The sequence below is a fragment of the Phaenicophaeus curvirostris genome, chromosome 1 (assembly GCF_032191515.1).
Source record: "Phaenicophaeus curvirostris isolate KB17595 chromosome 1, BPBGC_Pcur_1.0, whole genome shotgun sequence".
In the NCBI taxonomy this organism is placed as follows: Eukaryota; Metazoa; Chordata; class Aves; order Cuculiformes; family Cuculidae; genus Phaenicophaeus; species Phaenicophaeus curvirostris.
In genome coordinates, this window is record NC_091392.1 from 178,656,436 (window position 1) to 178,682,667 (window position 26,232).

The 26,232-nt window shown below is 43.0% G+C and overlaps 1 protein-coding gene across 2 annotated transcripts; it reads right to left on the reverse strand.

The window, feature by feature from the left end:
• Window positions 1–583: 583 nt before the first annotated feature.
• On the reverse strand, window positions 584–26,232 carry RUBCNL (rubicon like autophagy enhancer). 2 transcript variants are annotated; one of them, XM_069881123.1, is made up of 16 exons: window positions 26,168–26,232; window positions 24,712–24,821; window positions 22,395–22,503; window positions 19,378–20,043; window positions 14,244–14,329; window positions 11,390–11,597; window positions 10,379–10,483; window positions 8,054–8,096; window positions 7,556–7,688; window positions 7,022–7,167; window positions 6,149–6,213; window positions 4,663–4,901; window positions 3,649–3,710; window positions 2,274–2,427; window positions 2,066–2,156; window positions 584–1,559 (listed from the first exon to the last, which is right to left on the reverse strand). In XM_069881123.1, exons 2-16 carry the CDS (start codon window positions 24,781–24,783, stop codon window positions 1,423–1,425), a joined length of 2,316 nt encoding a protein of 771 aa, XP_069737224.1. In that variant the 5' UTR covers window positions 24,784–24,821; window positions 26,168–26,232; the 3' UTR covers window positions 584–1,422. The 2 variants fall into 2 exon arrangements, with proteins under 2 accessions (XP_069737224.1, XP_069737233.1); XM_069881132.1 differs by lacking the exon at window positions 26,168–26,232 and having other exon boundaries at window positions 24,712–25,274.

Consider the following 26,232-nt stretch of genomic DNA (forward strand, 5'->3'; position numbering starts at 1 on the left):
CCCTATCTGCAAGCATGAGAGATTTAAATGGGAGCATCTTTTCTGCTCACTTACTGTCTCTCCTTACATTTCTAAGTGCTCTGGAAAGAAACTTCTAGAGCGATGAACTGGGTGTACGTGGTGAGGTGTTGGCAGTGGAGGGCTGCAGGGTGGGCTTTGTGTGAAGAGGCCAGGACTGCCCCATGACAGACACAACCGCCAGCAGCCAGCTCCAATGGACCTGCTGAAGGACACAGCTGAGCACCTCAGCCAAGGTGGTGGAACCTCTGAGGAAATGCATTTAACAAGGTGCAAAACACCACACTGGTGGGGAGAAACAACAGTACAAATAAAAGGGTAGTGAAGAAGTTGGAGGGAGAGGTGCTGCAGGCCCTGCAGCACACAGAAAGGAGCCCCCCTGGAGCACGTGTAGTTCCTTCAGGAAATATCCATCTCCTGGAAAGCCCATGCAGGAGCAGGTTTATCCTGAAGGACTGTAGCCCATAGGCAGGTCCCACACTGGAGCAGAGTGAGGAGGAAGGAGCAGCAGAGAGGAACTGTTATGAACTGACTGCAACCCCTATTTCCCATTCCCTATTCCCCCTCAACTACTCGGGGCAGGGGAGAAGGCAGAAGAGTTGGAAATGAAGAAGTAAAGCTTACAAAAACGATGGGTGAGGTAGGGGGAAGTTGTTGGTTTAGTCTTTGTTTCTCACCACCCTACTCAATCTCTAATTGGCAATGAATTTTCCCCAATTTGAGTCTATTTTGTCCATGATAGTAGTTGAAAAGTGATCTCCCAGTCTTGAACTCAGGCTACGAGCACTCTCATCTCATTTTCTCCTGTTGTCCTGTTGAGGAGGAGCAGTGAAATCAGCTGGGTGGGCACCTAACACAGGTGAGGGTCAACCCACCACAAACTGTTGCACACATCTGTTTAAAAGAAACCTAAAATCCAGAAAAAAAACCCTTATTTACCAGAACAGAATTCCAGATCAGCATCTGCCCAAAGCTTGCAGATGAGCTTTTCCTATGGTATAGCTTTTTAGACAATGATTGCAGACTACCACTTTTTCCTATTGCCAAAATCCAACACAGGCAAGGATTTCTGACACTCATTTACTGTCCGTAGAATTTGCAGAATTACAGAGAAGAATAGTTTTTATATGGAAAAAAATAATATTAAACACTTACATACAAGGACAAAACATAGCAACAAAAGGCTGCTCACAGAATTAGTATCTAGTTTTTCTGTAACCACTAAAGATGAAACTCCCTTAGGGTAAGTTTTCACGATGATATTAATGTCTTTTTTTTGTTTGTTTGTTTTTTTGTTTTACCCCCTCATAAAGGAGACAGACATTAAAAATAGTAATGTCTAAAACAACATTATTTAATTCTTGGTCAGGAACCTGAAGATTTGGCTTTGAACATCTTCTGACATCAACAGTCAGAGGAATCCAGTTTCATGGAGGCACCAGTAGCAGATGTTTCTGAAAGTGTCCTCCGGGCTGCGATTCGCAGACATTTAGGGCAACCTCCAGACTTGAAGCATGCTTTGTGGAAGCAGGTTTTGCACTCTGTTTAAATACACAACAAGAAGTTTAACATTCAGAGGACAAAAAAACCAACCAACAAACAAAAAACAAATTAAAAAATGTGTTCCTTGATTGATGTTCTATCTAGTCCACCCAAGTTAAATTATGTAAACAAGGCTAGGGCAACCACTAGGAACTATGACGAAGCATTTTGGTAAGATTTGCAGGATTGACAATGGATGTCAGCAAGATCTGATTTAGCAGCAGTATAGAACTGTCCCAGGCACTTTCTTATGTGCAGACCCAAACAAATAGCCTCCTCCTGCAGCCATAATTATGTTCAGGCAAGTACCTGGTTTTGCTGTCTGAATTCACTGATGCAAGGCAGCAGACACAGGCTGGTTTTCAAAGATAAAGGCGATCTATGGTTTTCAACTACATGTTTTCCATGAAGCAAGTTCTTAATGGCTTCCTAAATTAAGTGTGAACAGCTCTACACACCCACGTCTCCCCAAGGAAGAAAGAAAAACGTTTGGTCTGGAACATACCTGTGCACCTTGTACATTTGGCAGTCTGATACGGAAAGAGCAGATCTGCACTCTGACAGAATTCACAGATAAACCCCTTTGCTTGACAGAGCTGCAAGGACAGCAAAGGAATTGATTTAATCTAGGAAAAAATTATTTGGGAACATCACCAGGGATATTCCTCACACTAGCAGCTGCAAGGACACCAAGAGGCCTGGCTTTTTCTTACCTCACAACTGTCCACGTGGGAGGTGGAGCTCTTCAAAATATCTTTAAGAAGAGGCAGTAACTGCCCACGTTTAATCTTCACCAGATCATCCAGGGAGAAGAGATGTAGCTCCTCTGTCAGATGGCTGGGGACGTGTTCAAATTCTTTCAGTACACTGTAAAGAGAAAGAGAAAACAAATCAAGTTACAAAAAGCTGCTTTTCAAGCGTATTTGAAGAATAAGCCTCTTTCAGACACACAGGGATCATACAAGGCAAGTTCATACTAAATCCTACCTCCCTTCCGAATTTGAAATCACATTAACAAAAACTGTAGGATTTGGGATTTAGAATAAAATGTGTGCTTTGAACATGCATTCCTTGGGCACTGGAGTTGCCATGTGCAGTTATTCCAGCAGTTCTTTAATAATGTGTAAAGGGGTTCTCTCCTACCTCAGGAAGAGTAGTTAAATCTTATATATGATCTAATGCTATAAGCTAGGGTTTATTTATTTTTTTTGCAAAGAGAACTTTGAAGGTTTTTATCTTGCATGGGTCACTTGGGTGAAATTATGTTTGTACTGAGGTGGTGAACATTGAAAATGTAGCTATTATTTTTAAAATACCACCGATATACAAGGTACAGTGAGGATCCTAATGCTTATTTCTATAATGGAATCACAGGTGGTTTTCCAGAAAAGACATTAAAATATGTTTCTCTTATTTTGGTGAACAACACATAAGAGAGTCCCACGTCAAAGAACAGAACCTACTTTCAAAGCTTATTTTGCTTATGTCTGTTTTTAAAAAGGTCAGCAATTCTGCAATCAAAGTTTTATCATTCAGATGTCTTAGTTATGACCATAGTCTGGGAAGGCTAATACAGAAAGTCTTCAATTTGCAGCAACAAGCAAGGTCATATTTTGATATTTGTCACTTTGGGTTACTATTTTATAAACATAATCAGATAAAAATAAACTGAACTGAGAATTATGACAGATTTCTGGAAAAAAAAATCTTTAAGCCCTCAAGGAACACATTGTTAATTTTATTTTTTTTAAAAGACAAATCATCTCAGAGACATACATAAGTATATTCAACCCTCTAAGAATAAGTGAGAACCTTACAGAGATAGAGTAGGAAAAAATACACACCTAAAAAAGTCATTCAGCATTTCAAACCAAATCTCTAAGTATGTTTAACAGTAAACAGAAAGCTACCACGTAAAACCTGTTCCTCACTCAACATCTTCATGTAATAGAAGGAAGTTTTGTTATCACGGTTTTCTCTAATAATATTAACTCCTTTAAAACTCGACTTAAATGTCTCTAGAGAAGGCTCTGTAAGCACCTTGTGTACATTTTAATACATTTTTTCATGCATGACCATGGCCCATACCTTTCACCAAACCTGCAGGTTCTCAAAAGCTTTTTTAAATGAAAAAGCTGTTCTTGCACCTCCTAAAAGACAAAAGGGAAAAACAAAAACCAAAACAATTTTTAAATGAAAAGCGTTGCATTTCTGTATTTACAAGTGAGGAACTATTTGAGTCAGCAACCCTCGTCAGTACATCAAACCACACCTAAAAATAGGAACTTCACACTCAACACAAAAATAAACAAATGGATTTTCTCATGCACAAAAGGCCAAGGAAGGTAAAAGTTACTTTTATTAACTGACAAGGGAAGCAGTTCTCAATGCTACATAGGGTTCCATGTCAGCACACCAAGATGCTAGACCCAAAACTGTGTAAGAACAGGTAAGTGTCTCCTCAGCCAAGAGGGCAGCACATGGCAACTTGTAATCTCCAGCAGAGCATCCTTCCTCAAGCTGTAGGAGGCACAGACCTTAGATGAGCTAAGATGTAGTGGCCTACAAAATGAAGGAGTCACTCAAAACTTCTGGAGCTTTCCAACAGTCAATTGCCAACCACAAGTAAATACTGACTGCAGCAGCCCAGCTGCTCTCCATGAACTAAAATGGGAAACCTATAACAAAATGCCTCACAAAGACAAGGGCAGGGACACAAGACCTCTAGCACAGGTTGGAAACTTAGAATCGTAGAATCATAGAAGCATCAGGTTGGAAAAGATCCATCGGATCACCGAGTCCAACCATTCCTATCAAACACTAAACCATGCCCCTCAGCACCTCGTCCACCTGTCCCTTAAACAGCTCCAGGGACGGTGACTCAGCCACCTCCCTGGGCAGCCTGTTACTTCTCCCTCCTTTCCCTTCATCTGAGGGGAGAGGGGGGCAAGTCCCAGAATCGGCAGTGGGACAAGTTTAAGCACAGAGAATCCAACTCTGACTCCTTCCCCCATACACATATGGCAAAGGACAACCTGCCCTAAGGGGTTTTTCCCAAAAGTCTCAGACCCACGAATTCCCAATAAAAGAAAGGACACTTACCCTCACCCTGTCCATGTCTTTACTTTTCATGTAGAGGGCTTTGTTAATACATGACACATTGAAAATGGGGTGCTGCCATATGCTGTCCAGTAGGTGTTTGGAGAAGTTGCATACATAGTACTTCTTGAAGTCCCACTTCAAAAGTATTCGGGCAGGAATGGAAGACTGGGCATAGTTGTGGCAGCACTCACAAAAGTATTTCCCCAGATAGTCACAATAGCGAAGTCTCCCGATATATTCTGCAGGTAGATAGCAATAAAACTGTGAATATTTGTAATACCTTATGGGGTCTATCTCTTGTTTTTATTCTGTATGCCTATTATGTCTAAGTAACTCCTATTGCCTAGAGTGAGGGGCATATGTAAGGGGGTTCATTATTGTGGTAAACACATGCACAAGCTTGTATTTTGCATTAGTAGAGAAACCTTTACTCATTTCCATATTTGTCAAACTGAACTGATTATATTTATAGAACCACAGAACAGTTTGGATTGGAAGGGATCTTGGAGATCATTTAGTCCCAACCCCTCTGCCGTGGGCAGCAACACCTTCCACTAGATCAGGCTGCCCAAGGCCCCATACAACTTGGCCTTGAACATTTCCAGGGATGGGGCAGCCATGACTTCTCTGAGTAACCTGTTCCATATGCGATCTTAGAGAAACCATTGTTGCTTTACTCCCAAAAAAAGATACACAAGATAAACCACACAAAATACTTCCACCAAATGGAAAGACAAGCTGATCTTGGAGTCACACTTCTATAATACTTTTTAATATAAGGATATTTGTGGGTTTTTTTCCAGCTATGTTGGCACTCAGGTTTGCTCAAGCTAATGTGCAATCTTTCTACAGGTAATCACAAATGTTGCTTTTTTGTAAAGCAGACTCAGAAGTAGTCCCTGAAAGCCATCTCAAGGATGTCTTGGGTAAGGTCTGGTTGTCAGACCTGTAAATCATGATGCTTTCAGGCAGTTTTCACCAAGTATCACAAATCAAACGCAGGCAGGATTTTGTGATCAAAGTTCAAAGAAAAAGTTTTTAAAAGATTTCCAGAAAAGCAAAATGCATTCCATAAGCTTGCACAAAACTTCTGTGAAGTTTCAAAACCAAAACTTTTGCAAATGTGTAAATCAGCAGAGAAAAAATTATTGAAAGAAACCATTTGAAGATGTAAAGCCAGGACTTTCCAGCCTAGAAATTTCGGGTTTTTAAATAGCTTTTCCTGGTTTTTTATTGACTGTCAGGCATTTTCACTGTGTATACAAGAAGGACAAGTATCATGCATTGTATTCTGTCCGCAAGGAGAAATTCCAGGTAGCAGTCAAGACCCCACTCTCCGTTTCCTTATTGCAGGCACATCCAACCAGGAGATTTTCCTTCAAGCTCAGATTATTTCAGAATTGTGGTACATCTATGTTGGTGAAGATTATAGTCTGATTACTAGTAAAGGGTTAATTAGTTTTTTTTCCCTTTTGGTACTACTTACTGCTTTCAATCGGGGTTCCACAACCAACACATGTAAAGTTTTGGGCAGCCATCACTACATCTCTCCTGCATAGAAAGCCAAATAGTTAGATCTTTCAGCATCTAAAACACAGTTTAGTTAACATTCTCCCAAAGTGCAAGACAGCTACACTGACGTCAGTGAAAATGTCCAAATTAGGAGCTGACTCCTATTCCTCCATATAAAGAAGGGTGTTCTGGAAAGATATGCAGATTATTATTGTAGTAGGAGTCTCTAAGCTATCCTGTGGAGAATATTCCATCAATTTCTGCTTCTAAATACTGCTTGCTGCAAGATTTAAATTATTTTCCATTTCTTAAGGTGGCATCAGTATCAACGGGAGGGAGGGAAATCCATATCAGCAACTGAAAAAGCAACTGGATCTGCAGCAACACAGGCAATTTAGTGAGTTCGCCTACTGTGTGCATTTAACAGCACTTTATTCAGAGTAACACAGTAGTTTCCCCAAACGCAACCTGTTTTCTCCCTTCTTTCTTAAAACCTACTATCCCATAAATTATCAGCAGGGAAATGGGGAAACTCTTAAGAATATTCTCCAGTTAGTTTCACAAAATGAAGTTTTTAGGAGCCCAGCTAAGCACGCTGCCACAGTACGTGCGTTATTGCATGTACAAGTGCACGTGCTGTGTTTACCAGAATGTGCCAAGAGAGGGGAAAAGTTGCCATCTGCTTTCTAACAAAGCTGGTGACAGACACTGCAGAAGGCTGTGCCAGGCACTAGCTCTAACCTTAGGTTCTGCTAAATCACCCAGGCTCCTTCCATCAACTTCAGCAGGTTTTAGCCCAATCCCCATGCTGTACAAAACAACAACAGTCAGATCCCTTAAGACTTACTTGACTGAAGGGTGAATATTAAATATAATCTCTGATTTAGGTGGGGCCCAGCCAGAAGATCCTCTTAATTTGGATATGATCTTTATTTCTTCAGCCAAACTGAAACTGGACTCAAGCTCTCTTGGAATTTCTTCTTTCAGCATAGACTGTTGGGAAAGAAACTTAAAGATGTTTTCTGCCCATCAGCTGGACATATCTTAAATGCTATGAAACATCTCCCTTTATAGTCCAGGATTTTAAAGTTCAGTTTTCACCTGCATACAAGTCCACCCCCAATTAAACTCGTTCGTATCAGTCCTAGAAGAAAGTACACCCTGATTGTTCACAATCGTACATCTTAAATGTGCTGAAAATTTATCTGAAGTGAACTCATAAACTGCAAGCACTCATCTGTATTTCTTCTTTTTTGGTTTTTTTTTTGTTTTTTTTTTTAATTGCAGCTTCCCCCTTTCCCTAAGAGTGAAACAGCTGCAGTGAAACAATGATTATTTGGGGAACCAAATAAAGAGCCTCCTGTTTTCAGCTCAGACTCACTCTCTGCTTAGACGAGCTCAGGCAACCAGACAGCTGAACTGCAGGGTTTGTCTGCAACCAGTGCTTTCTGAAAGCTCTGCACAACTCCTGGGCTGTCGCTTCAGCAGAATTGCTGCCTGGTTCAAAAGATGATCTGAAAGTTAAGCAATACAGGCAAGTGAAAAACAGCAGCATGTCATCAGCAGCTCTGCTGCCTCTTCTGCAACCCTGAAAAGTTCTCTTCCATCTTTTCATTCCTATCCCATTGCTTTGATACACCCAAGCTCTTGTAGAGCAGCAGCCATCACCCTCTAGCAAGACTCCAGGACCAGAGAAACGCTCTGCTAAGCCAAGAGCCACAGACGTTTGCTGTCAAGCAGCATTCCTTCTCCTTCCTTTGGAGGACCAAATTTACCACTCCCACACCTCTCCCCGCCCCAGCCAGAAGAGTCACCAAAAGCTAGTTGAGCAGAAAAGGTAGAGCCACTGGGTTACTACAGTAAAGATTCACAGTATTACCTTTCATCTGGGGTGACAGACAGATTTTCAAGGTCTTCAAGTTCTGCAGAAAGGAGAAAATTTTATCAGGCCTTTTAAGAAACAAAGCTTCTGTTACTCAGCACTGTTTTAAATCTACCTTCTGCATTACCACAGAGACGGTTTCAAATATATTCATCTTCACAACACCCTTGCTGGATGTGGGAAACAACCTCTGCCCTGGCTGTAAAATAGGCATAAGGAGTCTTATCTCTTCTGCAGATCTCCAACAGCCACTGATGAGGAGTAAGATGCACAGCTGTTAGGGACTAGCAGCTGCCTTCCTTGAAGAGCAGGAGAATCAGTAAGGAGAGACTAAGTGCCGGCTAGTCGAGGTTCAGTCAGAAGGCACTAGACACAAGTTATAATATGCAGAACCAATAGAGTGCACATTAATTTTTTGGACATTGACAGATATATGGAAATGCTGACAGATATTTGGAGACACTGATTACAAACATGCCAATTAATGCTATAAACAAATTAGTAACAGGCAAGATGGATGGAACTGAAGCAGCTTCGTTATGTTTATACAGACAAAATATGCATATGCAGACAAGGTGTTCACACAGGTAGCATTAGGTTTTGCCATGCATATTGTTCAAGACAAATGCTTCCCCACGCATACACGTCAAAATAACTCTTCCTACTAGAAACGCAGTTTAGGGACCTAGTTCTTCATTCTTAGATTAGCAAAAGAGGAGTTGACAAAAACAGTGAATCTCTAAATCCAAAGGGAGCAATAAAGTGCATTTGTTAACATGAAAATATAAGGTATAGGTTAAATGCTGTTCAGGCTACTTCTAAGGGTTTCTGTTTCTGTGTATGTAAAAACAGAAGCTAACCAAAGAAACTCAGGATGTCCTGAAGAGAAGCAGAACACTGATAATTAAAGGGGACAGAGACATTCTGCTCTAGCCCTGAAAGAGAGGGAGGGCTCCCTAAAACCTAATCAGCCTTTCCAATTAGGAAACAATCGTATACTAAATTCTCTCAAACAATGCTGATATAGTTGGCTGAGGCTGTGCCAGTTTCACGCTTTGCTCATGCACATTCACCAGGTTTAATCCTTAGACATAATTTCAGTCCAGGTACTGGGTTTGTGTGGCAATGTTTTGGTAGCAGCAGGGTTACAGGGGTGTCTTCTGTAAGCCTCTAGAAGTTTCCTCCACATGACAGCTGGCTCCAAGACATCCACCACTGGCCAAGGCTGAGCCTACCTGCGATGGTGGCAGCACCTCTGGGATAACAGATTTCAGAACACAAAAAAAACTGCACAACTTCAGGCAGAAAGAGAAGTGGGAATAGGTGAAACAGCTCTGCATACCCCAAGGCTGGTGAAGAAGGAAGAGGAGGAGGTGCTCTAGGTGCTGGAGCAGAGATTCCCCTGCAGCCTGTGGTGAAGATGATGGTGAGGCAGGTTGTCCCCCTGCAGCTCTTGGAGTTAACTGTGGAGTGAATATATACCTGCAGCTTTTGTAGGGACCTACACTGGAGCGAGTGGATGAGCCTGAAAAAGGCTGTGATCCCATTGGAAGCCCACACTTGGAGCAGGCTCCTATCAGGACCTGCAGACTCATGGAGAGAAGAGCCCATGCTAGAGCAGGACTTGTGACCCTGTGGGGGACCCACACTGGAGCAGTTCGTGAAGAACTACAGCCTGTGGGAAGGACTCACGTTGGAAAAGTTCATGGAGAGACCCCATGCTGGAGCAGGGGAAGAGTGTGAGGAGACTTCCTCCTGAGGAGTAAGGAGAAGCAGGGATGTATGATGAACTGCCTGCAATCTCCATTCCTCATCGCCTTGCACTGCTCGGCCGGGAGGCAGGGAAACTAGGAGTGAAGCCCAAAAAGAAAGGTGTGGGGGAAACTTTCTTATTCCCCCTACTCTGATTTGAATGGTAAACTAATTTCCCCAAGTCGAGTCTGTTTTGCATGTGACGGTAATTAGTGAGTGATCTCCCCCTGTCCTTATCTCAGCCCACGAGCCTTTCATTATATTTTCTCTACCCTGTCCAGCTCAGGATGGAAGTAATAGAATGGCTTGGTGAGCACCTGGCATCCAGCCAGGGTCATCCCATCACGCCCTCAAGCCAGCAAAGATATTCTTTTGTAGAAAGGAAAGCCTGCACCAGTCTGGTATTGCTGCATGTGTTCTAATAAGGAGTCATGCATACATCATTCTTTCCATTTACTCACATTATTTCTCATGCAATAACATCTACTAAGTCAACAGATATTCCAAATGATGAAATAGATTCAGCTGAACAATGGAGCTGTTTCTACAATTATAATTTTAACCTCTTACCAATAATTACATATTCATCCTCTGAGTCACTGTGGCAATGAAATCGGGTAACCTCATGATGTGACGGCAGATGCAACGGGGAGCTGAGAGGCAGCAGAGCGCAGCCTGTCCAGAACAAGGACAACACCAGTTAAGCTTTTCCAGAATTTATACAGTAGCTGCAGTTGTTTATTTATATTTTTCTTTGCTTACCAAAACTTTAGTACACAGCCTGTGTTTACAGAAAAATTTAATTTATTTACTTTTATACACTCACACAGAAAGCCTACTCTTGGGAGTCTGTCATACAGCAGTTTCTTAGGAAGAAGCTTCTAGAGACCAAATAGTTTTATATTATCAGTGGTCTCTCCCCTTCTCAGGTGCTAGCACACCATTTATTTTTCCCCAGAAGTTACATTGTTTAGACATCAGTCTTAAATTCCATTGCTAAGATATGTATTACTCAAGAGACCAAAATCTATTAAAAAAATGCATGTGCTAATTCAAGCATTATAGTGCCAGAAGCATTTATTATCTTGCTGCAAACTACATGTGAATGAACACTTTGAGCAGTTTCACTCAAATTGGTTGCATGGTCTGATCTGCAAACTGCAGAAGTAAACATAGAAGGAAAGAGCCATGCTTCAAAAACGGGATTTAAGCAGAGAGAAAACCAGCCAACTATAGGCACATTCTATGGAGAGTTGTGCTTGGCATGTGGCACTTTAACCTTATATTTTCATGTAAAAAAAAATCTATTAATTATTATATTTTATATAATATATTTTATATAATTATTATAACAAATATTATAAACAAAGCAGAGATGTGAGCGTTCAAAAGGAAGAACTTGACCCCCAGGGAAAACACTTGTGGCATACTGATACTCAGGGAACACAACTCTTGAGAGACTCAAAGAAGGTAACAGAGGATTTGGTTCCAAGCAATGCTTAATTAATTTAGTATTTTCTTGCACAAAAGTCAACAGCAAAGGCTGTCAGAAAAGGTTGTATTATAGACTAAGTAACTTGCCTTCATAACCACTGTCTGAAGAGGCAACAGAAGAATCAGACTTTTTCTCTCTGGAGTAAGTAGATAACTCTGAATCAGTGTGATAGCTGCCATCTGATCCACTTGTTTCCTCCATGCTCCAGGACTCTGCTTGTTGGCTTAGGATATTACATTTCATTTTTTCTAGCGACGCTATAATCATATCAGCAACAAAGAAGTGCGCATTTTCCTGGATGAAAGATTGGAACACTCATTAATACACAGCATATTTGATAGTTACATAAGATGAAGTGAAATACATAATTTTTACCTGTACATTTTCAACTCATGAAAACGTTTAGGCAATCTCAGCTTTCATTTAAACACCAAAAAAAACCCAAAAATTCCCAAAAGGGCGATTCAGATACTACTGTGAAAGGCAACTGCCCAGACAATTGCAAGTGTCTCACTGTCTCACTCCTAATCAAAACATGCAATTTACATTTATCTTACCCATCTATTAGATAAAAAGAAACTTGATTACATGCCTAATTAATGAATATGTATGTATTTTAGGGATGCAGTCTTCTAGTGACACTGCGTTATTTAGTATGCAAGCATGAATCCATGTAACCTATTTAATTGGATGTAACTTCAAGTCAGTGTGTACAAGAAGTTTTGCACACATGCTAACTTGGATAGGGCCAGAAGCGGAAAGTCTGGAAGGGATTGTAGATCTTTAGGTGGTGGGTAGGATAGAAATTAATGAAAAGCTTTTAATGTGTTAAGAGTTAAGGCAGTGAAGTAGGGAACAGGCAGCAAGATAGCTCACATGGTCAACTCAGTATCTAAGGCAAGATATTCTGATAGCAGAATAATTAAAGTTTTATAGAATGGGCCTTATGCTTTCAGTCTCCTAAACCACACCACTCAATGTCAGTATTCGTGATGTCCCCTACACGGAAACATGAAGAACAACATCAGTGTTTAAATCCCATGAGCATGTCAGGCATCACTGCTTTCTTATCATCCACAGCCAAATGCTTTTAGAAGAGATTAATCTCAACATTAGATAGAATCCACAAGTCGCTGTAGCTGTTTGAAGATAATTTTATCTTTTTCCTAACACTGATTAACATCCCTTGCTTGGTTTACAGTTTCTCCAGAGATAACTTTCCATGAACCTCAGGACACGCTATTAGCAAATGAAAGAATTAAACAGCCTTTTTCCTTTTGGGAGATAAAGAAGACATCTGAAGATTCAAAAAGCCTGTGCAGCACTGGTTAACCCCAAGTTAGTGGCAGAGCACAGCATATCAGCAAGTCCTGCTGATATAAGCAATTATGCGCGTATCAGAACTGCGTTGCCAAAAGATGGAACAGGATACAGGCACTCCTGTACTATCAGCTTTCAACTCTGCCTCCTGCTAGCTCATCACCCTAGGAAGTGGCCCCAACTCAGCGATGACACATCAACCTCATTTCTCTTCTCTCCCTCTCGCATCAGTGGAAAGTCCCTCTAGATTATCTGGCCCATCTCCTTCCTGGCACACGACTGCAACTCTCAGACTTGCTGACACTACATGTACCTTAGTTTTCAGTCTCCTAAATTTCAAAGAGCTTATTTCACAACACGAAAGTGTTTTGTGGTTTTGGGTTTTGTTTGTTTCTTTTTTATTGTGAGAGTCATTCACAACAGACTGAGTTCTCGCTATCTTTCAACCAGTAATGACACCAGCCCCCAGTCATCTGCACAGGGGAAGTAGCTGATGCTGTCTTGTCTCTCTTCAATAGTTCTCAGACCAGTTTCTAATTGAGATATCTAATCACTGGTGCCTTGGAGAGTGAAGGCAAATTACTTTGGTTTTGGTTCCCACATTACAGACAGAAAAAAATCATCTCCTTTCTAAAACACCTTTCACAAAAAAGGCAACACAACAAGCTGGTTCACAAGTTTGTTGGGGTTTGGTTTGTGATTTATTGGTTGGAGTTTGGTTTTATTTTGGTTTGCTTTATTTTTATTTTAAATGCTCCTTAGGGACAGAGCTTTGAATCAAATGCAGAACTGGCCGCTCCAGTAAGACCAGTGCTGTGAACAAGGACGATTACCTGTCAGGCACAGGACATGGGACCACGTGCACATCCATAGTACAGCAAAAAGAAAAAAAAATAAATTGCCTTTTCTAGGCACATTTTTAAAGCTCTTTTGTATTAAATCCTACTCATTCCAATAACTAATTAGAACATTAACCCCTCTTTTCCAATTGTTAGAAGATATTAATATCTAGCATGGAGTTACGCGTGGCAGCACTACCTTCTGATCTTTATCTCTGTTCATAAGCTCAAATAGGCTGCATATCTGTCAACACATCTAAGACAATTTGGGCCCCTTACACAAATTTGAAACCATGAGAAATGGTTTAAATTACTACAGATGTTACAGTTACTGTGCTTGTTATTAACATTGTAATTCTCTTACAGCCATCTCACATGCTCATCATCGGCACACACAAAAAAACCCCAACAACTTCCCACTATCTCCTGATGGTAAAAGCATGAACTAAATCTCATCCATATGTGCACAGATGCAATAGATTTTATGTAACTTTAAAGTTACAGTAACAATCTTCAAGTTTGGTCTCAAACAGTGTGTGGGAAAAGGATGGCATAAAAAGTAGAAATTAAAATAATTAATGGATTGAGAGTAAAAACAAAGAAATAGACAGTTTAGGTTTGTAAGTTCACACACAGAGGGGAAGAAGAGGGGAAATACATTACTTGTAAAGATTAGTCCATCTTATCAGAAAGTTCTGTTACTGAGAAATTCCTTCTGCCATTTGGTTTCATCACTATAAAATGGAAAAAGCATTATGACAATAGTCTGTGTTGTCCTCACCTTTTCCACATCTTCTGGAAGCATGCGGATATCCTGCAATGAACGATTCAAAGGTATAGAACTTACGTTCAAAGGAGAAGCAGAACCTGTAGGTATAAAAAGAATTTTTACTAGTTTATTCTTTCTGTGCAGCTCAGAGGATGCATGCAAGGTGTCTTCCAGAAAGCAAAGCAAATTTTCATTCCCAAAACTGAACACCACTGAGAGTAGAAGTTGCGCTGGAAATTAAGGAGGAGGAGACAGAAACGTGAGGAACATGTTGGCATCTGAACTACCATAGCAACCTGAAGCATAAGTATCAGTTAGCAAGGAAACACAGTTTAAATGCCCTGTGGTGACAGCACCACTGGGGACAGCCACGGACAGAACCTCAGGCTGGGATTACAAAGACGCTCTGCAGTTTGTAACACAGCCAACACGGCTCTCTGCTCACTCACAGTCGCTGGAGGAAAAAGAAATCAGTGTTGTCTGGACAAGCCGAGAGATGGATGAGCTTCAGAAGATTCCCTGATTCACTGCTGGTAATTGTGTGACTACAGCAAACTTGGAAAAAACTTGGCCATACCTCGAGGCAATCTCCGTGTTTCCAAATGCAACCCCTACTGCACAGTAATGTGTACAATATGGGGTGGATGCATTAGCTGCAGTAATCCCTGTTTCCCAGAACAGCAGTTCTGTTTTCCTGGCATATCTCTCTTTCCCATTTAGAATTTGCCCTATGCAGCAGAACATGCATCTGGTTTTCTATCGATGTACCATGGATTGCTTTTTTTATATATAAATTATATATATTTATGCATAAATATATATATACATTTATACATATATATGTACATATATACAGTGTCACAATCATCTTTCCCAGAAAACTGAAGGTATAAGATCATTTGTTTTCAAAGCACTCACAACCACCACAAGAAATTTGCTGGATGGATGACAGGAATTATAAATACAGAATCACCGAACAGTTTCATTTGGAAAAGACCTTTAAGATGATTGAGTCCACCCCAGCCCTGCTAAGCATGCCACTAGACAGTGTCCCCAAGTAGGATATCTACTAGACTTTTAAGTACCTCCAGAAACAGTGACTCAGTTACCTCCCTGAACAGCCTCTTCCAGTGCTTGACAATCCTTTCAGTAAAAAAATTCCTCCTAATACTCAACCCATATCTTCTCCTCTGGCACATATTAAGGCTATTTCCTCTTCTCCTGTCACTAGCTACCAGTCAGAAGAGACCAATCTCCACCTCACTACAACCTCCTTTTAGGTAGTTGTAGAGAGCAATAAGGTCTCGCCTCAGTCTCTTCTCCACACTAAAAGACCCCAGATCCTTCAGCTGCTCTTCATAAGGCTTGTGCTCTAAACCCTCCACCAGCTTTGCTGCCCTTCTCTGGACATGCTCCAGCATCTCAATGTCCTTCTTGTAGTAAGGGGCCCAAAACTAAACACAGTATTTGAGGTGTAGCTTCACCAGCACCAAGTACAGGGAAAGGATCGCTTCCTTAGTCCTGCTGGTCACACTGTTTCTGATGCAGGGCAAGATGCTGTTGGCCTTCTTGGCCACCTGGGCACACCTGGGTTCATATTCAGCCAACTATCAACCAACGATCCAGGTCCTTCTCCTCCAGGCAGCTCTCCAACCACTTCTTTCCAAGTCTGTACCAATGCATGGGGTTGTTGTGACCCAAATGCAGGACCCGGCACTTCACCTTATTTAACCTCGTGCTACTGGCCTCAGCCCACTGATCCAGCCTGTCCCTCTATAGAGCCTGCCAACCTTCAGGCAGACCAACAATCAACTTAATATCATCTGCAAACTTACTGAGGGTGCACTCGATTCCTTCATTGATAAAGATATTAAACAGAACAGAACCCAGCACTGAACCCTGGGGAACACCACTTGTGACTGGCCACCAGCTGGATTTAACTCCATTCACCACAACCCTTTGTGCCCGGCCATCCAGCCAGTGTTTCACCTAGGGAAGCGTATGCCCATTCAAGTCATGGGCTAAAGGGCACTCTCAGCCTAGTTTAGTTTCTCGACAGCACCTTATTTACTGAAACCATGTTACACTTCCCCGAGCATTGGTGACATCAGACTAGAAAGTCAATATTATGCTCGAGCATAGCAAGACAAATGTAGTTGTTTTGTACAGAATTATTAATATCTCCATTGTGCACACCATGGAAAAAAAGTGGCAAGGCTGAGGAGCTGACTTTTCAAAGCAATTTCATCACCAGATTAGGTTATTTTCATAGAATCATAGAATGCTTTGAGTTGGAAGGGACCTTAAAGATCATCCAGTTCCAACCCCTCTGCCTTAGGCAAGGACACCTCCCACCAGCCCAGGCTGCCCAAGGCCCCACCTAACCTGGCCTTGAACACCTCCAGGGATGGCGCAGCCACAACTTCCCTGGGCAACCTGTGCCAGTGCTTCACCACCCCTCTTGTGAAGAATTTCCAGCTTATGTCTAGTCTAAATCTGCCCCTTTCAAATTTCTAGCCATTCTCGCTAGTCCCATCAGTACAAGACTTTGTAAACAGTTCCTCCCCAGCTTTCTTATAGTCCCTTTCAGGTACTGGAAGGTCGCTACAACATCTTTTATCCTTATCTGACGATTCATCCTGCCGGATAAGCAGTGTGTGGGGAATAGAGGTTAAGTGCTTGATAAAAGCCTATATTCTCATCAGTTAAGGTCACAAAAACTACTCTCTGAACTAAGAACAAGCAAAATTAAGGAAATGGGAAAATTATTTCTTTCTCTTTAAAATACAAGATGCAAATAATCTTAAACATCATTTTGAAATCTCATGGGAGCTCTCTTTTGCTTACCTCTTGCAATCCACTTGCATCTTTATATAAATATATATAATATAAAGTGAGAAGGAGCCCAGCACATCCAACAATAGGATGCACCTCTGAGTCTGGTGCAAAAAACAACCTTTTGCCTTTCCGCTCCTGAGGACTGTTTCCTGGAGGACGGTGGGGCTGGAGAAAGAACCTCGCAAAAGCCACAGAAAGAAGTGACTTTGATGCACTCACAAAGCTGAAAGCAAAAACAAGCCCTGTGAACCACCAGTGACACACCAGCCACAACAAAGCCCTCAGATAACACCAATACAACCTCTTTATTAGCAATGATGGAGCCTTTTCAGAAGAAGGTTGCATGAGGCCACCAGAGAATGGCCCTTAGAAGTACGAACAAGACCTAGAAAGAGTCTCACAGGAGAAGCAGAATACCCCACTGAAAAAAATGTTAAATCTGACTGAAATAAATATTTATTCTCATTTAAGCCATCGTGTCATTTTCTTATGTCTTGTGCATCCCTCACCAATTCTCCTGCAAGAAACAACAGTGAGAAATCACCACCTCCGAGACAGCAATGGAAAGGATGGCAAGCCAGGAGACGCTTTTGTGTAATTCCTGCCTTCAAGTAGGGCATTTTATTCCTTCTTTTTCAGTCTGTCACTTGTTTTTCCTGCCCTCACAGTCCTGCACAACACAGGGGAGAACGAGACCTCACTTCCCCTGCCACACAGTACCCATCAGAGAGCTAAATGGCTGGAAGCAACAACGAGCAATAAAATGGAGAAACTTTCACTTTGTACAGAGCAGATCACTGTTCAGTGCAGATAGAGCCCACTACACAGCACAGAGTCTATCAGGATTCCAGCTCCCAAGAGAAGTAAAATCCAAGACACTGTTTCTTCAGTCACCTGGCCGCTCTATTCCTCCGTTTGCTTGCTGGAGAGCCAGCAGCATTTCTGACCCAATATAAGGTTGTGACACATCTAACTCGTGCCAGAAGATCGAGTCACACACACGATTTATTTGTTCTTACACACGTGCCTTGCGGTCCCTGAGAGCCTGGGCTGTGTTTTCCAGACCCAACTACCCAAACCTGCGCAACCGGCCCCAGCCAGCTCCAACCACAGTTTCCTTCTCCCTGTCGGGCACCTCTCAAATACATCGGGCCAACAAAACACCTGGCAGAAGGAAACAATCATAATTGTTGCCATACTAACTGCTGACAACATCCTACCCCAGATGACAGGGTTATTACTGTTAAAAGCTCCCAGCCCTGCAACAGTACGTGCAGAGGTCTCTGCTCACCTGAGGCTTTGGAAAGGTTCTGGGTGAAGAGCTAGGGAGGATCAGAGCTTGAAAGCAGAGCTCAACAGAGTGACCAAAGGGAGAAGGAAAAAAAAACCACCACCAGCCTTCGCCATTTTTACTGAGGCTCAGTATACAGTAAGAATAAGCCCTTAGATATTGATAACACCTCTATAAATAAAATAAAAATGCTTCATCTCACGATAGCAAAGGCTGTTCATATCACTGTTAGCTGTTAAACACTAAGGGAACGTTCCGTTGCCCCAGCAGAGGGGCAGGGGCTCTGGCTCATAGCCCAGGAAAGCCAACACACCTCATGGAGTTACACACATCCCCATGCCCACGCTAGTCACTCTGCAAGCCGTCTCGTGGGTGCCAAGCTGAACAGGTCCTTGCCTACAGCCCTGGGCTGCCCTGAGCCCCCCGCACCGCTGCAGCAACAGGAGAGACACCCTTTGCAAGCAACCCTCAGTCTGCATCTCTTCCCAGACCACATGCAGGGTATCCATATGGTCAGAAACTGGAGCGTGGTCAGAAGATGCTGGTGGGACTATATTGAGGTAGTGGGTGCACTTGGGAAGAGCAAAACCAGTCCCGCTCCCTCTCCTGCTGCTCACATCAAACAAAAGGAGCCCACATCAACGAACCACAGACCTACACTACCTGCCTTCAGGAGAAGGGGAACAGTGAAGACAAGACAAAGATGGTGTAAGCCTCATCCAATTCTATATTGCTCATAGTTCAGCAATTTTTACATTTTATTAAAGAAGCATTTCTGTATCATGAGACAGAGTACTACTGTAAGTATGAGTGTCTCCTGTTCCACCAAGCCCAACGCTTTGGTCCTCCTTCACTTTTAAGCTCTCTCTTTCTCCCTTCTCTCCTGTTTTGAATGATAGCATTTGTCTAATTTACAATCACCGTAAACAAGGTCCATTTCAATTACAGCTGTCCTTCCTAGCACAGAAATCCTAAAAAAAAAAATAAAGAAAAGAAAAAGAGGACCTATAGAGTTACCTGTTCGACTGACTGGCTCTGACTGGGAAAGCGCACTGGGAGAATTGCTGTCATTGATGCTGACGGGGGCAGGCTCCAAAGCTTCAGGGTATTTCAACAGATCTGCTGGCTTACTAACAGCCGAATTGGGAAAAAACCTTGTGAAAGTCAAGTCTTGCTCAGGGGAGGGATAATGTTCTTTTCCAGAATGCACAACAGCTGATGTGACAGTGGCTCCTGTTAATGTCACCTGGGTAAAGCAGTCCCGCTTCAGAGGGGACATGTCCGAAAGAGTGAAACCATTCAAGGAAGAAGCAGCAGGATCCCCTTCAGGGTAATGGGGAGAAAAAGTACCCAGTGAAGGTTTAGGGGAATCGCAGCACGTGTTGTCCCAACATGCCCGATGCCTTGTAAACCGAATGTCTGTTTGTGTGCAGGCAGTGTTGTGATGTGCAGAATCGCTGTCGCTGTCGTCATGGCTGTCCCCATCACTGCTTTCTTCCCACTGTTCCATGTCACTGTCCAGATGCTCAGCTCCCTGCATGGTGGTCCGTTCCACCACTAAAGAGGACTTCAAACCAGATGCATTTAAAACAGACATCAGAATATCTTTGATAGCTTCAGCACTGTCTGGATATGATCCAAAACTTCCAGCATGTCCAATCACTGCTGGCCTTGAGTATTCATCTGCTCAGAAAAGGTAAGAAAATGAGAGGTTAGGAAACAACCCTAAAAAAAAGAGATTACAACTTTAGTTTAGAACACAAATAAATCGTGCATTTTCATGTTATTTTTAACATGCGTGTATGAGAAGAAAGGGAAGAACTGAATCCATATATCACTCTCTGCTGCCTCTTCTTGAAAGAAAGCTCTTGCTTTCTGCAGTCAGGAAGCAATTTTGTCATTGATAAGGCTAGGTAATAAACCAACAGTAAAGTATGCTGCTGCTAGCCAAACACAATAGGCTCAGACTTTAATGGTGACCAATTGTCAGCATGCTTGAAAGTATCTTTGTTCTACAAACCTGGATGGGATACAGTTACTGATATAGAGATTAGTCTGGTTCTATAGCCATTAAAAGAGAAGGTCACATTATAGCAAGACATACGGAGAATCAATACAGCAGGAAGAAAAAACCCCATACACTTAATAATGAAAGGTCACAAGTTTGCGTGTTTCAGTTCAGTCAGACACTCCTCCTCATGTGGAAAAGGCTGAAGTAACTTTCAGTCCATTATTCACAAGGATGACAATATTTATGTAAACCCATAAAGAAAATCAGCCCTGCCATGGGGAGTTCATTGGAATGTGTTTGAAGGAATTAAAAGTACTGCCTACCAAGATCCTACACAACCTACTGCAAAAATAGAGTTCGATAGAAAAATGGAAAAACTGCTTTTAGTGGTGAACACGGCAACATTAGTGTGATGCAGAAGTGGCATAATGCAACCAGTAGCTGTTCAAGAATAAATTGAATTCCTGTACCTTGAACGAAAAGCCTCGCAGGAACTGCTGTCACCCAAGCAATAGAGAGATACACAAAGTCTGTCTTCAAGAAGAAACTAACAACCACATTTTGCCAATTAAGATAACAACTGTATTCTTTGGGGAAGATAAGTTGGTTGTAAAATGCTAAGAATAGTCACAAGAAGACTCATTTCCAGAGCAAAGAACTCTTAGTTAGGACGACCAGGAATGTTAAACACTACCGGTGAAAAAAGCAGCAAGTCTTGCAGACTTTGCCCAGAAGTTGCTCTCCTTCCACATATCTCACTAGAAAACAGTAAACCTTTCCACGGGTCATTCACCTGGAAGCTGCTCAAAACTGCCTGATAAGAAAGTTTACTAATAAAGCGATCAGAACAAAAACAATCACCCCCACATACTTCGGAAAAGCAAGTCTATAAAGAGCAGTCCTCACTACAAGAAAGCTGAAGAAGTTGATAAGAACACCACATGTAAGTTGTGCTGCAAGAGCTGATAGCAATACTGTAAAGCCAAGTCAAAACTAGATTAAGAGTTCATCAGTAATTGGGACCAGCCACCTACCACTTATCAGGACAAAATCCTTGCAGAAACAGCAGCAAAACTGGACATTTTACTGGCTGCATTTGCAAAGAAACACCTTGAAAGCTTTGCCAGCCATGGCAGTGTAATGCCAGGAACAGATAAATGAACGCTAGATTACTTTTAAACAAACATCCTTAGGTTTTTCAGGAAAAGAAAGCAATTTTGGTAACTACTGACACTTCAGTTGCACAGATATATCTTAACCTGGGCTGAAAACAGCATATTTTCTGTGCGAGACAAAACATTTAGTCTTACTATCTTCAACTCTCCCGCTCTGCACTCTTATTGCAAAGCCCATCCCAACCGCCTTTTCCTTCTCTCTCATCCTTCAGCAGCGCCACTATACCAGCATCATGGAGCATCTCTAGCACTGATCATATCTATGCTGACTTACTCTGTTAAATATTTGTTCTTAATGGATTGCAAGAGAAAAAAGAACAAGTTTTAAAAATTTAACTCATGCTTCTGCTTCGTCAATCTTAAACAAATAAAAAAACTAACACAAAACCAGAAAAAAGTCTCCAAAAGAAACCAAAACCCAAATATAAGCTACTGCCAGAAATAGGTTAGTTCCAGTAAAACAAAAGAAAAAACCTCAAGTTCAGTTTTGCAACCAATACTCATGTGAGTAATTAGGGTAATCTGCTAAAATCCAAGAAACTATTTCTTGAATGAACAAGGAATTAACCTGCTAAGTATGATCCGAATAGTTCAAGCATTTTACTCCCTGAGCACCCAAATGCCAGCATAACCAAAATGGCCAAATTACCATTTAGAAGGGAAAAACTCCTTATTTTCAAAGTGTATAATATACTCTGATGTCATCCCATCTTCAAAGCCGATAAACAAAGTTCTCTCTCCAATCAGACTACGTTGTCTAGTACACACAATCATCGATGGCTTTTGCTAGCGCTACAAGTACCAGCTAAGTTCCCCAGAGGGAGGCATTTCAGAACAAGTTGGCGTACCTGAGAGAACGGAGATTTGCGGTGTCGGAGCAAGGCAGCTAATCCTCACTGAGGGATTTGAAGAGTATGCTGACTTGGTGAAAGCCACTTTTATTTTTTCACGGCTTACCTAGAACAAGAACGCACAGGCAGACAATTTGGTTACAAGACAACGGTACTCCGGTAATGATACCCTCAGTCTCATGGTCATCCCAGAAGGAAAAACACTGTGCTAAGGCCTGTCAGCAGTCACCTAACCACTGCCTATAGGCCTGGTTGTCTGAAAATGTCCCTAGAAGAATTTAGCATCTGAAGAGCACTGGCATGTCAACTCTGCAACTTGCATTTCACTGTAGAAGGCAGCCAACCAAAGGAATTCTCCACAGCAGGAGAATTAAACACACGCATAAGGCATAAACGAAACAAAATGCTGAATCATATGTCTATGTACCTGTCAAAACAGCTGCAATGAAGTGGAAAAGTATTCAAGGAGCCACTAATCTGTTCTATTCCTGGAAGCACAGGACTGTTTAGATGTATAAAAGCTACAAACTAAGTCTATGAGGCCTTGACTCCACAAGGACTTGATGCGTGTGCTCCTTGATGTCCCAGCTGTATTGACTGGGAGCAAGTGTGGTCACATAATCACATCGGCCTAATCTGATAGAATGTCGCACACGGGGTTCACATCAGCAATGTGATTGACCCAGCATAAAGTACAAAGCAACACAAATAGATAATAGTTGACCTGGCATATGGCCAGCCAGCATAAGCCAACAAAAAATTTGGGATTCATTTGAATTGACTGAGCAGGTTCACACCAGAACAGGCTTTTGCTTTGTGTGGTCAAGCTGCTTCCAGTTTGGTATTTTGAACCAAGATTTACCATATTGTAAACCCAGTGTTAAGATGAACCAGGGCAAACAGTCTAGCACAGATACCAAGGGTCCAATTCCAGCAAGGAAGCAAGATACACTCAGGACAGCAAAACAACAGGTCTCCTCCCCAAGCTCACAAATTCCTCATGAGGGTCACACATTCATCTCCCACCCCTGTCCACTGCCTCAAGTATTTCATGGACCTACAGAGTTCATCACAGAAACCAGGGAAATCAAAGGGCTACCCTGCTCTCATGGGTGCATCACCGGAAGGCACTCAACTCAAGGTGCATCTTGTGCCATGTCTCCACAAAGAAGTTTCCCCAGGATTCCTATCACCCTCCCCTGCATCCATCATCCCATACAAAGAGAAGGGAGTTAAAAGGTGTGCTGTCCTCTTACACCCTGTGTTGACCTCTACATTGCCGACAAGCGTCTGTGGGAGAGTGAGGTGACTCATGGAACAGATCTAGAACAGATATCCTTCAGACTCAGGGAAAGCAGTAGCAATTAAATCCCACAAAGAATTTCCCTTTTAACTGGAGAATATTTCAGGCCAAAAATACAGCAGTATGCTGAATTGCAAATATTTACTGTTTGACTATGTCAGTGCTTAGAAAAACACATCTAAGAGTGCTTTCTTTTTTTCCCTTCTGCACTAACGTAGAGAAACCACCGTGAGGATAGGCCTTATATGAGTAACTATCATACTGTGAATATTACTGGATAAAGTTGTTCTTACAGGAACTCATTTTTACTAATCACAGTAATTTTTTACATTTTTTAACAGCAACTAACAGACAGTAACACTTAGGATGGAAGTATCATAATTGCCTGACACCAGAGTGAACACCAAGAATGCAAGTGTAAATATTAGAGTGCAAAGTTTTAAAGTTTTATCTCTTTCAAAACACCTTTTAGTTCTTATCAGAAGAAACGGTGTTCTCCAAATTCAGATAAAAGAACTCCATTTAATTTTAAGATGTTATGATTTCAACTATATCACAGACTGGGAACGGGCTCCTTTAGTATCAAACTGAAGAAAACAAGGAGCAATTGAAGAGCACTTATAAGGAAATAAGACTGATCATAGTGGAAGGTGGTCCTGTCCATCCATCCAGTTGGAACTGTATGATCTTCAAGGTCCCTTCCAACTCAAACCTTTCTATGATTCTATAAAATATAACAGAGGCCCATGAAATGCTCCACAACACACTGTGACAACCAATAAAATCCACTAAATGTCTGACAGCTTACACAGCATTCATGAATCAGCCCTTCCCTCCCCCTACCCCCAATATTTGGACTGCATTTACAAAATTAACTCTGTAATAAAACTGCCAGCATTTAAAAACACAGTATTTGCCACAACCACTGAGAACTAAAAGCAGAGTTTTTCGAAAAAGGTTTCCCCAGCTAAGGAAAGCACGCAGCCAACACTTGGATCCTTCCCTGCTCACCTGTTTGGAGCGGGGGTGCCCAAAAGCTTCTGTTGCACTGCAGCTGGCCAGAGCTACTGCATGGAGAGACATGATGAAAAAACGTTCATTTTTTTGTTGCTTTTAACTGCCTGGAAGCGATAAAGAAAGAATTACAATCACCACCGCGTTACCCACAGTAGTTGATGGTGTTTTGCAGACTCCACATTTAATGTTCTCAACTGTTTTCGGTCTTGACCTCGCATCCTAGACTTAAGGAAGAATTTCTCTAGACATAAGGAGGAATTTCTTCACTTAGAGGGTGGTGAGGCCCTGGCACAGGTTGCCCAGGGAAGCTGTGGCTGCCCCATCCCTGGAGGTGTCCAAGGCCAGGTTGGATGGAGCAGCCTGATCTAGTGAGATGTCCCTGCCCATGGCAGGGGAGCTGGAACTAGATGATCTTTAAGGTCCCTTCCAATCCAAACTATTCTAATGATTCTATGATCCTTATGACTTTGCTGAAGAGCAGAACGCAGCAATAACGGGAAATTATGTTAGAAAATGCCTCGTTTAGCGAATTCATTGAAACAACATCACGGGACCGCCTACCAGAGGCACAAGAGCAGTTTATGTATCTGCTGTGCCCCGCATCTCACTGCACCGCGGGGAGAGCGGGCGGACCCGGAGGCACCGAAGCCTCCGCGCAGAGATGCTGCTGCGGTGCCGGGCAGGGAAAGGCTCCAGCGGGGAATAAACCCCGGCGACCTCCTGCCTGCACGGCGCTGCCAAGCCCCGCAGCCCTTCGCACGGCACAGCCCGGCCTGCCGGGCAGCGCTAGCGCGGAGAGAGATACCGAGCCGAGACAACCCACCGAGCCGAGACATCCCACCGGGCCGAGACATCCCACCGGGCCGAGACATCCCACCGGGCCGAGCCGAGACATCCCACCGGGCCGAGACATCCCACCGGGCCGAGACATCCCACCGGGCCGAGACGTCCCACCGAGCCGAGACATCGCGTCCCACCGAGCCGAGACATCGCATCCCACCGAGCCGAGCCGAGCCATCCCACCGAGCCGAGCCGAGCCATCCCACCGAGCCGAGCCATCCCACCGAGCCGAACCGAGCCATCCCACCGAGTGGAACCGAGCCATCCCACCGAGCCGAACCGAGCCATCCCACCGAGCCGAAACGAGCCATCCCACCGAGTCGAACCGAGCCATCCCATCGAGCCGAGCCGAGCCGAGCCATCCCACCGAACCGAACTGAGCCCTCCCACCGAAGCGCACCATCCCACCGAGTCGAACCGAGCCGTCCCCGCCACCCCCCGCATCCCACCGAACCGAGCCATCCCTCCCATCCCATCCCACCGCACCGAACCGTCGCATCTCACCGAACCGACACATCCCACCGCAACGAGTCATCGCTTCCCACCGCATCGAACCGAGCCATCCCCACCGCTCCACCGCATCCCACCGCACCGAGCCATCCCACCGTACCGAACCATCGGTGCCCGCCGCGCTCCCCGCGCTCCCCGCGCCGCCGCCGCCGCCGCGCTCAGCGC